This window comes from Eriocheir sinensis, unplaced genomic scaffold, assembly GCF_024679095.1.
Source record: "Eriocheir sinensis breed Jianghai 21 unplaced genomic scaffold, ASM2467909v1 Scaffold295, whole genome shotgun sequence".
Taxonomy (NCBI): domain Eukaryota; kingdom Metazoa; phylum Arthropoda; class Malacostraca; order Decapoda; family Varunidae; genus Eriocheir; species Eriocheir sinensis.
Window position 1 is genome coordinate 103,668 of NW_026111604.1, and position 16,333 is coordinate 120,000.

At 38.4% G+C, this 16,333-nt stretch overlaps 1 protein-coding gene across 1 annotated transcript in view; it reads left to right on the forward strand.

Annotated features, from left to right (window-relative positions):
* The first annotated feature begins 1,651 nt into the window (after positions 1-1,651).
* Positions 1,652-16,333, forward strand: part of LOC126991508 (protein Wnt-2-like) — a 17,114-nt gene continuing 2,432 nt past the window's right edge. Inside the window, 4 exon segments of the mRNA XM_050850261.1 lie at positions 1,652-2,337; positions 4,715-4,880; positions 5,178-5,277; positions 6,241-6,396. Coding sequence (XP_050706218.1) covers positions 2,211-2,337; positions 4,715-4,880; positions 5,178-5,277; positions 6,241-6,396 — 549 coding nt within the window. The 5' untranslated portion in view covers positions 1,652-2,210.

The following is a 16,333-nucleotide window of genomic DNA, read 5'->3' on the forward strand; positions in this document are numbered from 1 at the left end:
ATGGAGGATCACGAGGAATGGGTTTTGTGGTAGTACATGATGATAGGATGCTCTCTCTCTCTCTCTCTCTCTCTCTCTCTCTCTCTCTCTCTCTCTCTCTCTCGACAGTAAGTTACTAAGTTAAAGATACACTGATACTTTTATTCATTTAGTCTTAAGATGCACTGACGAGCTGACAATCTCCTATCCCTGCGATGCGCGGCTCACGTCACACCCGGGAGGCTGAAGACAACACCCAGCAAGAGTATTTACACTTCTCGTACATATCATTATGCTCTGAAGTTGATTTTCACCGCCGCGAGTGCACGTATTCCGGGATTAATTCACACATCTCGGTACAGATCAGGCATAAATGGCTACATAGAAGTACGGTATATTTGGGGACATATCCGTCGCATTGGTCCTTGAGCCTGTAGTGGCTACGAACCCATCACCGCGGGACACGAGCCAGCGTGACATCCGAGGTATCTCAGTTTGGCTTCCCCAGGTTTCCCCAGGTGCCCATTTATCAACCATCCCGAAAGGTGGAATGAACAGCTGGGTGAGTTGCACGCCGGCCACGGCAGGATTCGAAACTTGATAATTCCTGTATCCCTTTTTCCTGCATCTTAATCTTACCTGGAACTGTAAGTTATTTTGTTACTTTTTTGCAATCGTTGGGCTTTAAAGTCAAAATTCTGGCTATGCCGCGGGTTTCAATTCACCTTACTTTTCTTCGTAAAGTCGACAGCAAATCACTTAAAAATAGAGCCATTTTAATGGGAAAACACTTTACAACACTGCCAAAAGTGTGTCATTACTGGTGTCAAAAATATCAAGTGGCATAAACTACTGTTAAAGAAACGCGGAATGTAGATATCAGTTTCAAGGTTGGACAGGAAGTGTTTACAATCACTGGCGGTGAGCTGCACTGCACGGCGACGAGTGACATCACGTGTACGAATTGGCTCACTGAAAATATCAAGGCTAGTTAGGAGGGACGCTGTTCAGTGAGCTAACAAGTGTGTCACACGAGGCACGTTCTGTGAGTATTCGGCTGGAATTACTTAAAACTACGTGAGAAAAGAACTAGAAGGATTGTAAAGAGTGAGGGCTGACGCAGCGCATCCAAGGCGTCGCCCTACCACTGTGCTATACTTGATGGCGGCCATTTATTTATGGAAATAGTAATTTAGGTAATACAGTGTTTTCAGAAGCATTGTGATGACATTAATATTAGGGAACAAAAGTATTGTAGGAACTCGGCCCCAGAAAGCAATGCAAAACACGAGTATACCGCCGCTAGCAGACAGCTGAGGTGGCGCGTTTACACTTGACCGACTCCTCTGTTATGCTAATCGTGGCGGAGATTCCCTCCTCGGCGATACACGCAGGGATGGCGCAACACCCCCGGCAATCAAAGAGCTTCACGGCCGCTAAGTATAGGCCAAACTTCCCTGGTCATTAAGTCCAACCCTCCACTCGCCGGCAGCCTCGGGGCGGTCATCTGTCCGGCATCCTAATACCCATGATTGGGCACCGCAGCCCCTCCATGCGGCCCCGGTGAGCCTGGGCCACCCCGGGCCCTGGAGAGGAAAGACTGGCACACGTAGCTTTGTAGACCTTTAAAGCTGAGATATTTTTTTAAAGAAAACAATAGTGTTTACTATTTTTCTCGAGAAGCAGCACAAATAGTATGCAGTGTAGTCCATCCCTTACTTTTGAACTGGCTAAAGAATGAAACCGACTTAGTTATGCAACGTGCGTGTATGATGTATCCCTCAATCTTCGCCATAATGGTGAGTTGCTACGTGCTCGACGTCGATATTCCGAAACAGGCAATGTGGAGGTTGGGATGATGGTAGCAATGCGCCAGACGATGACGAGTAATGTCAGTGTCTGCATACTCGTTTTAGTCATGGGTGTATCGGGACGCAAGGCTGGTCTGGGGAAGTACATGGTAGCCCACACATGGTTTGAGAAGGTTCGGACAATGACATAGTGCGTAGAGTCGTGTGGCGTAAGTTCGTGTGTGGTGGCGCTTCACATCATGATGCATTGCAGGTCGTCCCTACACTAACGTATACTTAATCTGCCTCCCCCTCACCCCATCTTTCCTTTCCCCCAGGACGGTGTCGTCAGCGGGGGTCCTGGGCGCCCACCTGCTGTGCTCGCGGGTGCCCGGCCTCACGCCCCGCCAGAGCCGCATCTGTACGCGGGCGCCTGACGCCATGGTGGCCATCAGTGAAGGTGCGAGGGCGGGCCTGCGAGAGTGCCAGCGGCAGTTCCAGCATCATCGGTGGAACTGTTCCCTGGCGTCTACCAACAGCAGCGCGTTCGGCCACATCGTTCTTGTGGGTCAGTTAATAATGGCTGGCGAGGTTTCATCCATGCTTTTCTAAACTACACATTTCAGACATTGATTGATATTATGCAGCTTGTATGGCACTTACTAACACAAAGATGGAAGCGAGCACCGTGACAGTAACACCCTCGTTCTCACTCGTCAGGATGTTACTTGTACTTCTGTCGCTCAGGATCATGTGTAATAATCATAATATAAGAGTAAGGCGATATAGTCATTCATGTTTCTGGGCTTCTAAAACTCCAGATAAACCTCTTAAAGTAGCCCGAGCTGCACGTACTGCATTGCATCCCTGACCATTAAGCTGTCGTGGAGGGGAAGGTATATGTAACCTTTCTCCGCACTTGAGCATGGGATTAACCCTTGCGACATATCAACAAGCCATCCCCGCTCCCAGAGGCTCTCAGCGACCGTGTCCCCATTATTCTCCCGCCGCCGGGCAAGGGTGAGCACACAGCGCCCCACAAGGGTTGCTTCGTCCCCTCAACACGTGCGCACCGTTCCTTTTCACGTCTCTTTCACTGCTCCCTGCCTGAGCCCCTGTTCCCCCTACTTCTCCTTCTTTGCCCTCAGCTCTATTTGTTTACGTAATAGCATGTAATCCTCGTTTTGTACCGATTGTCATTTTTGTTCTCTAAAACCCAATTCAAAGGTCCATTAGCCTGGTGAGATCCCCCCAGGACATGGTCAGCTTGCCATATTTCTTCACCGAACAACACTCTTCTCGTAAACCTTCCTACAAGATGAGCAGGATTCTTATGAGTGTTTACCAATTACGTGTCCGTGTTCATGTAACTTTCAACTTGCTCAAAACTCCTCTCGAAGATGATCTGCAGACCGATTTACTGCGTGACGTGTTCACTATTCAGGGACTGGCCTGCACTCCCTCGTTGTGAAAGCGTTGTGGACAGTCAATGAAGAAAGTCTTTTGTGCCTCCAGTCTTAACAATCAGTTACGGTACATTCTCCTGGATGATCCTTTTCTAACGGAGGGAATCTGGCACAAAAGCCACCAATGAGGCTCGCTGCCCGCGGACATTATCTTACAAAAACCAAGGGGAGTGAGTTGAGCAGGGCAGGATGGGGCCCCGGACTGAACCAGATCATTTGTCGCATCACGAAGCCTGTATGGCCGGGAACAAGAAAACACCCGCCCTGCCATCCGCCCGGTGGCGTAGTTTGTGCTGGGGGCGCAGCTCCTCTTTCAGTGGCAGATGCACATTAACTGAACACATTAATTATGAATGCTAAAGTTGATGTATGTTTTCACATTATCAGACAACTTTTACAGCATTCGTAAGATGCAAAATATATAAATGCTGGGTCTTTCTGAGTTCACTCTCGACTTCTACCAGCGCTGGCCACACCCATCTCTGAGGGGAGGGGAGGGAGCCAGTGTGTGGTCAGCGTGGCCATCATTGCACCGAAAGTAAAATTTATTAGTAATAAATGTCATGCCTTGAACCCCCTTAATGGCCGGCCTCAGCCCCACCAGCCACGCGTCCCCTACAATTTTGTATATAAATCACTCGTAGCGCTGGTGCCAGAACCGGTTGGGTTTCTTTATGTGTGTGCCCGTTTTCTGGCGTTGTAACGGCCCATCAGCAAGTATCCGCATGAAATCTGTGACGAGAATACCTCACATGGCTTATGTGATTCTGCGACGCCATATGTACATGCCTGACATAAAGTGCAGGCAGCAAACTGTGGGTCATTTTCGGCATATAATGTCGTGGAGGCAAGACGTTAAACATAACGCCACAGAACTCTTCAGTGCTGCTGCTCCCGCCATCAGCCCTCGGGACATCACCATCGAGGGGTCGCCCGGTGATTATGACGAAAAAGGCAAACACACGCAGACAGGCCGCCCTTGAATGTGGCATTGCTGGGTTATTGCCGCACCGGTGGCCTGGGGCAGCAGTCCTTCACCCGCTTCTTCCGAACGCCGCATTACATGCAAAGAATGTCTTGGAATCAAGCCGCATTACATGCAAAGAATGTCTTGGAATCAAATAATTGTCTTGATGTTAATTAGTTTTTTCAGGAATTCATAAATAAGTAACAGCGAACATGGTCTGATTTGTCGTAACTCAGTTGTGTTGGTCTACGGAAAAGAATATACAATGACTTCTTGGTGTGGTTACCTGGATGGCTGAAGGCTTCCTTGACATTTTTTTTCTCAACAAAGGAAAGTTCCTAGTGTATTAATCTCTTGGGAATTATGACAGCTATGCTTCTAGAAAACAAAAATATTAATGGATGTCAGGTTAGTTATTGACAAATAGGAACAGTTCAGTGCGGTGAGCGATGGTGCACCTCTGAAGGCCCTCACCTGTTCTCCCTCACCAATCCTCTCACTGGTATCCACAGGGAGCCGCGAGGCCGCCTACACGTACGCGGTGACCAGCGCGGGAGTCACCCACAGCGTCACGACCGCCTGCTCCCGTGGCAACATCTCCACCTTTGGCTGTGACGACCGCAGGCGAGGGCGGTACAGTTCTTCCAGGTGGAAATGAGGCTGCAGCGCCGACATTAGGTGAGAGGTGCATGTTAAGAATGTCCTGTTTGAACTCTTCATTCTCCTGGACATATATATCACAGACTTACTGTCAATGCATGCCCCAATACAACATATATGAAAGATGATAAACGCGGGGCATTCAGAATGAAGCAAGCTTACGTGTGCATGTACACCAAACAGCGTACTTTCATACACAGGACACCCAAACACTGATATACCAACACTCACAATAATGAGACAGATTCAACAAGTTACGCACGCAGCCCCATACTCATCGGCCCCTTGTTCCTTCCTCCTCCCGGCCGCTTGCAGGTTCGGGGTCAGGTTCGCGAGGAAGTTCCTGGACGCCCGCGAGGTGGAGGGGGACGGCCGCGCCCTCATGAACCTGCACAACAACCGGGCGGGACGCAGGGTTAGTGTCCGGGGCGCCGCCTCCACAAGGCAGCGGCGGCTCCGTGCATGCTCACCAGAAACTGTTCTTGCTTAGAAAATTTGCATATTGTTGCCCTACTTGTCCCTGCTCCCACTATTCTCCAATTTTTTCCTTTGCACATGCGGCTGTTAGAAGTGTAATAATTGTTACTAAAGGTACTTTAGTTATCTCTCTTCTAGCACTATTTTTTTAATACTTTTCCTTTTGAGCATATTAATATTGCTGCTAAGAATAATATGCGCATCCGTGGAGCAGTGGTCAGCGCGCCTGGTTATGAATCCACGGGCCTGGATTCGAATCCTGGCCCGGGCAGTCGGCGTGCAGCTCACCCAGCTGTTCATCCTCCCTTCCGGGCTGGTCGATAAATTGGTACCTGGGGAAACCTGGGGAAGGTAAACTGTGGCAATCCCGGATATCACATTGGCCCGTGTCCCGGGGTATTGGGTTCTTACCTAACACAGACTCAAAAGGCCAAAGGTACAGAGATGAGCACCGCAGCACGCGCAGCTATAGCGTATGCACCCGCTTATGAATAGAACGATTGTATAGCTACCTTTCATCCTGATGGCTGCTCTATCAGTATAACAAGAGTAGCAGAAGCAAGGACAGCGACAGCAAAACCATCAACGCCATCACCACCAACACCAATAACAACACCTGCTAATAAAGATAATGTTAATAATAATAACAGTAATAATAATAATAATAATAATAATAATAATAATATTATTATTATTATTATTATTATTATTATTATTATCATTATTGTTATTATTATTATTATTGCTATCATTTTTTTTCATTACTACAATCATCGCGAAATGGATAACACTTCCTTTTCTATGGGGCGGTGGGGGAAGGGGGGAGTGCAGCTCCAGGGGTGCCAAGGGGGTGCCGTGTCCCCATGTTGGCGTGAAGCACTAACCCGGGTCTTGCCCCCAGGCGGTGCGGAGCGGGATGAGGACGGAGTGCAAGTGCCACGGCGTGTCGGGCTCCTGCACCGTCAAGACCTGCTGGAGGACCCTCCCGCCCTTCACCTTCATCGGGAAGCACCTCTTCCACAAGTACAGGAAGGCCAAGTCCGTCTCGGTGCATAAGGTATTCTCCACCCCCTTCCCCTTCCATTCACCTCCTCTCCCTCTTCATCTTCTCTTCATCCTCTTCTTCTTATCCTCCTCCTCCTCCTCCTCCTCCACCACCAGAAGTGCTTTAATCCTTCCCGTAAGCCACTCCTATGGCTGATGAATTGATTAAATCACTGAAAGCAGGCAGTCCCGCAATGAGCCAATAGGCTTCCTGCTGCCTGCTCGTCCATGTTTCCATGTTTCCATGTCTCCTCTTCCTCCTCCTCCTTCTCCTACAACTACTACTACTACTACTACTACTACTGCTACTACTACTACTACTAGTAATAATAATAATAATAATAATAATAATAATAATAATAATAGTAATAATAATATTAATAGTAATAATAATAAATAATAATAATAATAATAATAATAATAATAATAATAATAATAATAATAATAGTAATAATAATAATAGTAATAATAATAATAATAATAATGATAATAATAATAATAGTAATAATAATAATAATAATAATAATAATAATAATAATAATAATAATAATAATAATCATAATAGTAATAATAATACTAATAATAATAATAATAATAATAATAATAATAGTAATAATAATAATAGTGATAATAATAATAATAATAATAATAATAATAATAATAATAATAATAATAATAATAATAATAATAATAATAATAATAATAATAATAATAATAATAACAACAACAACAACAACAACAACAACAACAACAACAACAACAACAACAACAACAACGACAACAACAACAACAACAACAACAACAACAACAACAACAACAACAACAACAACAACAGGATATTGATCAACAAGCGCTATGGGACCCCAAACAACAGAAATTCTAGTATCGCCAATATAATGCCAGGGAATGCCTCACACTTGCTCATTTTGATATATATTATTGACGTTGGCCAAAATCATCTTTTTATAGCAGTTTGGCAATTTTTTGCTCATTTGAAAAAGAGATACTGAACAATAAGGGCAAGATTTGGGTTCCAAAGCGCCTAAGTTGTTGTTCAGTAGTCTCTATGATAAATCAATGTTGTTCACGGCGTGGGTGAACAGATATTCACCCTAAATCAACAACAAAATACGATAACTCTTAGATATGAACAGGAAAGAACAACAAATTTGGACCAAAAATTGGACCAAAACTGCAGTGACTTTGCTATGACCTTCTTAGACTAGTGTTCTTACTCTTCGCACAAACTTCCTATGTTTTTGAAACGCGAATAACTTTAATACTGCAAAACCAAATGAGCTGATTTTCACCACAACAAGGATAATGTAAAATTATTTAATATTCTAAAGTTTTGGCTCGGTAGTTACAATGGTTTTTAGTTAAAATCGGATAGTAGTTTTATGGTGCGCTTCTGTAACACAACAAAACCATCAAAACATACATTCATCGCTGGTGAAAAACTACTTCACTTTGGACTGCTGTGTAAAGCTATTTTATAGCATACGTGGCAACTACTAAAAGAGACAAGTCTCGTGTCTTTAAATGCACTACTAATTATTTTAAAGGAATAAATCGCCTGAAACACGAGAAATTGCTGCGCTTTGGAACCGTTTTTTCAACTTTGACTGGCCATATAAAAAAAGTATTATAGATACCGCCTTTAAACTTTCAAATCACAGATATATTTTCATACTGAAGCTTTTTAAACAATCTTCTCATTTTCCAAATTTTAGCCATATTTGATGAAAAATACTTAACAAAAATCATGAATTATATTTAGACGCATAGAAAATGTTATTTTGATAAAAAAACTAACCTAACCTAACTTAACAGTTTATAACATACTGTAAAGAAAAAAAACATGATTAATGTTTTGCCTTTGTCCTACTTAAAACCCGTTTTCTATAAGCACTGGTAATTAAAAAACAGCCTGTGTGTTACGTAACCTTACCATCTGCTGACTTCAGGAGGAAAATAATGGCTCTCCATATTACTTACTGCCACAGGGATTTGAGTGGGATTCTTTGTTTCTCTCTCTCTCTCTTTAAAAATAAGCTTGACCGTCACTTCCTTGAACTTAATATTAATTAGAGTAGAACTGCAATGTTTTGGAGCCATCTGATTAACGTAGAATCACTTAGGTTTAAGGACAGGCCACCTAGTCTGGACCATGGGGTCTGTGTGGTCTGGTTTTCTATGTAAATCTATGTAAATCTCTCTCTCTCTCTCTCTCTCTCTCTCTCTCTCTCTCTCTCTCTCTCTCTCTCTCTCTCTCTCTCTCTCTCTCTCTCTCTCTCTCTCTCTCTCTCTCTCTCTCTCTCTCTCTCTCTCTCTCTCTCTCTCTCTCTCTCTCTACGCATATATATAAATAAATATAAATATATATACGTATATATATATATATATATATATATATATATATATATATATATATATATATATATATATATATATATATATATATATATATATATATATATATATATATATATATGGTAAAACTTCGTTGCAGTACTGCGGACGTTTTTCTTGACAGACCATGATTAATTTTGTTTTAAAAATGTGGTTGTCATTTTGGACTTTTTCTTGGGCAAACCATTAAAAAGCATGTTTTCGATATTGGAAAAAAATCGAAAACACGTTTTAATGATTTTACAACGAAAACCAGTCTCCAAATGAAAATAAAAACTAATCTAACCAAATCAAACCTAATCTAACCCTGCAGGGCTGACTAATCTAACCAAACCAAACCTAACCGAAGCTAACCTAACCCTGCGGGCTGACTAACATAAACAAAACCAAGACTAAGATCAAGACTGCTCACGCACGGAATTACAGGTTACGTTAGGTTAGGTTAGGTTAGGTTAGATTGGTCATCCTGCAGGTTAGGTTAGGTTAGATTAATCAGCCCCTGCAGGGTTAGGTTAACTTTAGTTTTATTAGTTTTTCATTTTGGAGACTTTAGTCGAATCATTAAAAATGTTTTTCTATTTTTTTTCAAGTATCCAAAACATATTTTTAATGATTTGCCCAGGTTTTCATTATTCATAGCAAGGTAGTGTGAGGATTGTGAGTGATATTATGTACAATGCAAGTTGCTATGAGACTGCAGTACTGCAACGACGCTTAACCATATATATATATATATATATATATATATATATATATATATATATATATATATATATATATATATATATATATATATATATATATATATATATATATATATATATATATATATATATATATATATATATATATATATATATATATATATATATATATATATATATATATATATATATATATATATATATATATATATATATATATATATATATATATATATATATATACACACACCTTTTGGATGGTTGTGTTTCATGGAAACTCATTCATCAGTCTCAAACTTTATTTCATGGCTTTTAGTAAACTAGTTTCTCAGGTAATATACTACCGTATTTTTTTTTTTCTGGTATTCCTGTAGGATTTAATGATGAGGCTCAAATGTTGGGTGCTTATAACAAACAAGTTATGGAAAAAATATAGGTGATGACAAAAGTGAATAATCCAATTTTTTATTTTTTATTTATTTATGATTTTTTATAAGTAATTGAGAATCCACTTAAGTTTGAAAAATAACTTACATAAAGTTACTTGAAACTTTTTTCCGGCAATTTGCAACACATGAAGATTATTCAACACATGAGAATCTCTCACACATACTCACAATGAAAAACATTTAAATTTGTAATATACCCCCTACTTTTGGTAAATTATAACATTTTAACTTCTGTTTTCCTGTGTACATGAGAAATTTCCTTATTCAAAAAATACTTATATAGAATTCTCTTAAACTGAAATGCCCCATTATTACATTATGGAAATCTTTACAAGAGGAAACAAAAAAGCTATTTTGGGAAATACCCTTTAACAAATTTGACTGACATATAATTCAAAATAAAAGATACAATAGGATTTTCCCTTTAAAGAAACTATTCTCAATAGACTAAGTTTCATTTCAATTAAATACATCACCCTCTTAAGCTAAATGAAATTTTATTTTAATTGGATAGTAATTTTTCATCATATGAAATGCAATCCTCTGACTCTGAATGATACCATATAAAACATATAATGTACCTTTACCTATGCAAAATAATTACATACTTTTGATTCCTCCATTTCCCTATTTACTTATGCAGAAATACATAAAAGGTTCCTTTAAACTGTAATGCCACAGATTAAGATCTTTACAAAAGTAACAAAAAAAGCTATTATTGTGTATCACTTCCAACTTAAATTTGACTTAAACCTCAATTTTAAAAAAATGAAATATTTTTTTTTAACATTTTTTATAGAACAAAAAAACTATTCTCAATAGACTAAATTTGCTCTCAATCTTATTTCATTATCATAAGAAAATATATGCAAATAAAAAGACAAAAGCCTTTAATATACATTACTAGTTGAACATAAATCTATATTTGAAAATAAAAATAATACAGTTCAGGTGTGGAATGCTAAAGACAACATATATCTTGAGAAATAAAGACAGTGTTAACTAATTAAGCATTTCCTTTCAAATGAAAAACATAGATATTCAGTACTTGGTTTAGGTTTGGGTTAGGTTAGGTTAGGTGCAATAATGAGAGCTGTTGTTTATCGTGACCTGTACCCTCCCAAAAATTTTAAGAAAATTTAGCAAATTAGTAGAAACTACTCTAATAGTACTATTATTTCCCAGCTGAGTTAACATAAAATGAATGGTGGCAAATTGGAGCAGAAGAGCTTAGGAATGTGATGATGCAATATTTTACCGGGTCCAAACAAATATAACCATTCATCGAAATTAGTATTTTTAACCATATATATTCTACCTTGCCTCACCCAACCTAAACTTTTGACAAGTACTATGTATGAATTCACACTTGAAAAATTTTAATGATGATTAACAACATTCAAAATCACAAATTTGCAGTATTCTATTTTCATTTACTTTTCCTAACTTTATATCTATATTTCAGCCACCTCACTTTAGCCAGTATTTTTTTTTCTCCATACTCATTTAGGAGTTTTGGGGTTTTTGTGTCAAGTATATTTCGCACTTTCTTCGATGATAAATTCTCGCCTTTCTTTATTTTATCCATGAATATTTTCAATTAATCTGTTTTCATAAGGAGAAAATTTTCTATTTAATGAATTTGTGCTTGAATGACTATTCATTTCTGAAGTTTCACTCTCTGAATCACTACATTCATCACTGATATTTTCATTTTACTCCTTCATAATTATGCTTTTCTTCATCTATCTTCTCTATGCGAATGCCAGAATAACTCGGTCGGTCACAATAGTTTGCTGCCTCAATAGCTTTAGAGGATGGAACAGCATCTCTTTTTATTGAGCAATCTGTATGTCTTTTTGCGGTATTAAACTCATGGTCCATATGAGTTGCCACATTTTCTGCCATTTCAGGGCAATGATAGAATATGTTGGTGGCAGCTGATTTTCTAAAATATTTGGAAATAATGCCCTATTCCACTTGCTATCCCTAATTTCTTAATGCCATTACTTACATTGCTGGCTGTGGTTGGAGTCCCTCCCCATGACAAAAAAGTAATCCCACTTTCCTCAGTTTCAATCTTTGATCTCATGAATTTCAAATACTTCTGATAATAGGAATTTTCAGTTTCAGTGAGGACCAGGTTTGCTTCATCATGAGTGAAACTTGTTTTATGTTTTCCAATGCTGATGACCACGCGGTCTTCAATGCGTTCTCTTTGGAGAAATTCACTGACCCGTAGCTCTGCAAAACACCTCCTCTTTTGCATTTTTATTAGTCCCATAAATATCAAAATATTCCTTACCAATGAAATGTCATTTCTTTTTGGTACATATTTGTCATCAAGTTGTTCTATTATTTTCACTGCTCCTTTATATTCTTCTGATGAATAGAATTTATCTAATTTATCACTATTTAACAACAACTGCTCTTGTTCTTTTCTCTTACACCTTTTTCCTCTCCACACATTTTGTAATAGCTACGGACCACCCAGGCATAATGTTGCATAGGTGTTCTGCATCTGTGACCTCAGATTCAGAGAAAGGGGTTTTTCTTCTTTGAAACGTATGCAAAGAACTTTTTCAGACTAGCGAGGTATGTTATTATTGTTTGTGATTTCCAGTCTTTTTCAGTTTTTTTCTTACCAAAGTACTTCCAAAGTTTTTCTTCCACCAGCAGTTCTTGTACATTATTTGCCTCTAGATCTGCTATCACTATTTTCAACCTGCCTATGTTATATGATATTGTTTTCATTTCTAGTGACCCTCCAGCAGGACCTTTCAAAAAATTTCATAGTTAAGAGTATTTCTTTCCAATATGTACTAACAACATCACTATTGTCTGTGTAGTCTATCTCTTCTTCATCTGTACTGCCTGTACCAGAACTCAATCTTTGCTTTACTTTATCTTGTAACTCAAATTCGGTATTTTCTAGTGGGGTGTTCTCAGATGAGGCTTGGGAATAGAATGCTTCAGGTTGAGGCATATCCCATGCACCCTCTTCATGTGCTGACCCAATCGAGTAACCTGTGCATAGCAGTTCTTGACTGTACACGTTTTCCTAACTTTTCTTGTAAAGAGCCCTCTGTATTTTCTTGTTCCCATGATGCATGATATTTTTTTAGCTCTATCTGTGGACCATCCATGTACTCTCACTAGGTGGCGAGGCAGGTGAACTAGTTTTTTTTTGCAAGCTGGTCAATTAGATTTTTACCTCTTCTTTTTTACTGTTAGGAAAGTACATCTACTAATCCATCACAAGGCAAGACCTCTGCCGAGTTCTCAACATTTAGAATAATCTCCTGGGGCTTGGGTCTTCAATTGGGAGAAAAGTTTCTTCAGGTTGATAGACTGTTTCAAGGGTAGCAGCAGAGGCCTCAGGTGGAGCTAGCTCTTCAACATTTACCTCCACCTGCGGCATAATTCTGATTAGTTATGTAAAGTCACATTTGAATCAGGGTATGAAATAGGACATACTGAAAGAGCAAAACCTGTCCAGTGATTGGTGTGATGGTTGGGTATATTATTTCAAAAACTTAATAAAATCAAGTATAATTACACATAGGAGCATAATTATAAATAATTCAAGTATAATTATGGAACTATAATTATACTTACATTGTAAAATTGTAAATGAGGTGCAATATATTAGAAGGCTATTGTTTAAATGAAGCTTTGGTAACTATGGTAACAGTAGCTATCAAGTGCTAACTACTAAGCAAGATTGATTATAAAGTGATTTTATTTTCAAATTATATATTGATTCCTGTTTTAATGCATGAAAATTAAATTACGTTAAAGGAGTTTAAGCCTCAAGTTTTACTTTTTAAGTGTGAGTAATAAAGGGAAATCTAGAGATGGTATAAATTAGTCAAATAACCATAAAATATTATGTGATTCGCATAGTTGGTTTTGGCAGCAATGGGAAAGAGTCACATTCATTAAGCTCAAGGAACTCCAGGAAGTTGCAAGTGTAGATAGCTGAAGAGTGGTCATCTGCATACTTGAGCATTGTGCCTTAATGAGAATGAACCCACTAACAAATCTGGGACTTGAACCTGCACTCATGGCTTAGTAACTATGAAGTGCTAACCACTAAGCAAGCTTGATTATAAAGTAATTTTATTTTCAAATTATATATTGATTCCCTGTCAGTGAGGGGCCTGGACTCAGCAACATCTAATTATTCATTTACCTCCACATGCTGGCTTGTGAGATATGTCCTGTGGTCATTTATTTTGTCACTGTGTGGCTCGCAGGAATGGGATCTTGACTTCATTGATACCTGCAAATTTTATTTAGGTTAGTTTCATGGTTTTTCTGGATAAGATTGCATTTAATTGTGTGGTAAAAACAATGCACATCCTTTGAAACTATTAAAAAAATAATACATCCATATGAAATATATATATATATATATATATATATATATATATATATATATATATATATATATATATATATATATATATATATATATATATATATATATATATATATATATATATATATATATATATATATATATATATATAATGCAGAAAATTTTAAACCCAAGAACTTAAAGTATGGGAGGAAATATTTGTAAATTAAGAGAAATTATGCTATAATAACTCAAGAGTTCAATTGTGTTAATGAAAGGATAAATTCTAAGTGTTAACAGCTAACAGAGTCAGGCATAATAAATTTATAAAATGTTATGTTGTGTTTAAATGCTAGAAGCTGTACGGTATTAATAATATTTTTTCATTATCATTACTAACTATGATAATAATGGGAATAAATATTTCTGACTGCAACAAAATAAGTAATACAAATACAGAAAAGATAATTTAAAATTGACTATGGTCAGTTTGGCTTTAGGTTGGGAGACCTACAACTTCATAAATTTACAGTTAATATGGAAAAAGATTGTATCATGCTTAGGGTAGGTATATGTCAGAGTACTATGTGATGCTGTAAGATGGGCTTTTTGAAGGCAAAGAGAACCAGAAAGATTAGTGAAAATGGTTGAGAAAATTTGTGCTGTCTGAGTAGCAGGGAAACTCAGCTGAAACAGGAGTGTGCCACTGTGTCACTTCTACGAAAGGATAAGGAGAGGTCTACCAGGGAACTTTGCTGAGGATGTTGAGAGTAGTCTAAAGGCTAACAACCTTCAGCCTGCCTACTATGTCTTTAAGAGGTTTTGCTCTAAATCCACAACATGGAAGAGGCCTGTCCAAAAGAGTATTAATAAAATTTTGCTTGTTAAAAATGGAGGTGTACAACGCTTTGTCTTTTAGTAGCAATAAAATTATAATACACAGTAGTAAAGATAAGCATTTCCAGAGCCTTGGGCTTAGGGCTACCCTCTGGGTTGACTCTAGAGTGCTCACCTCCCATTCCTGCACACCAAGTTTGAGTTCCAGCAGGTTCATTGACAAAATTTGAATATTACAAAAGATAAAACCCATGTGTTTACAAGTATCTATCAGGACAAGGCATCAGAGAGGTGGCAGCGTAGACTACACTTAGACCTGCAGGTCCAGGAAGGGAAAAGGAGTTGCCCTGAGACTGTAGGATACCTCATGTTCTCTCAGAGAGTGGTGAGCTTATCAAGGAAGAAAATAAATTTTAGACTATCATAAATACATGTAAATTGCTCTTAGGAGGAGGGAAAGCAATGTAATGCACAGGAGTAGTAGAGGTAAGCATTTTCAGAGTTTTGGGTCTTGGGATACCCTTTGGGTCAACACTAGAGTGCTCATCTCCTATTTATTTCTGTAGTTTTCTGGCAGGAGCTCCATTGAGAAAATTTAATTCTTATGAGTATCTTCTGAGGCATCAGATAGTTTGAGTGAAATAGACTTTTAGTATAAAAAATATTTGTGTAGAATGTACTAAGACAATAATGCACAAACATACTCACCTTTATAACAGTCTTCGGCATGTTATAAGGTGCACTTTTAGGCAGCTTCATGGCTAAACCTGAAAGAGGTTTAGTTGAAAGATCCAGGGGACATAGTTGTTCAGCCATCCTTTGTTTATGGTTGAAAAAAGCCCAAACTACAACAGTCTTGGTCAACAAATCAGTCAAGCTGTTTGTCCCAGTATGTAAATAAAGAAGGAATTAATTTGACATAAACACAAATACAAATGATGAAACCAAACCTGAACTATAATTAATTGTAGAATAGCACAACCCCTATAAAAATTTGTTATCCATCTACAGTAAAAATGAGCTATTACATAAGGAGGGGCTCCTTCCTTGACCCACTACTTCATACATGTTTCCCTCTCTATCACTAAGAAGCTCCCTGTTGGATAAGTGGGGTTTTAGGGTGAGGGGAACATAAGTGAACGAACTTATCTATCTATACCTTTTAAACTGTTTATAAAGGCTGTC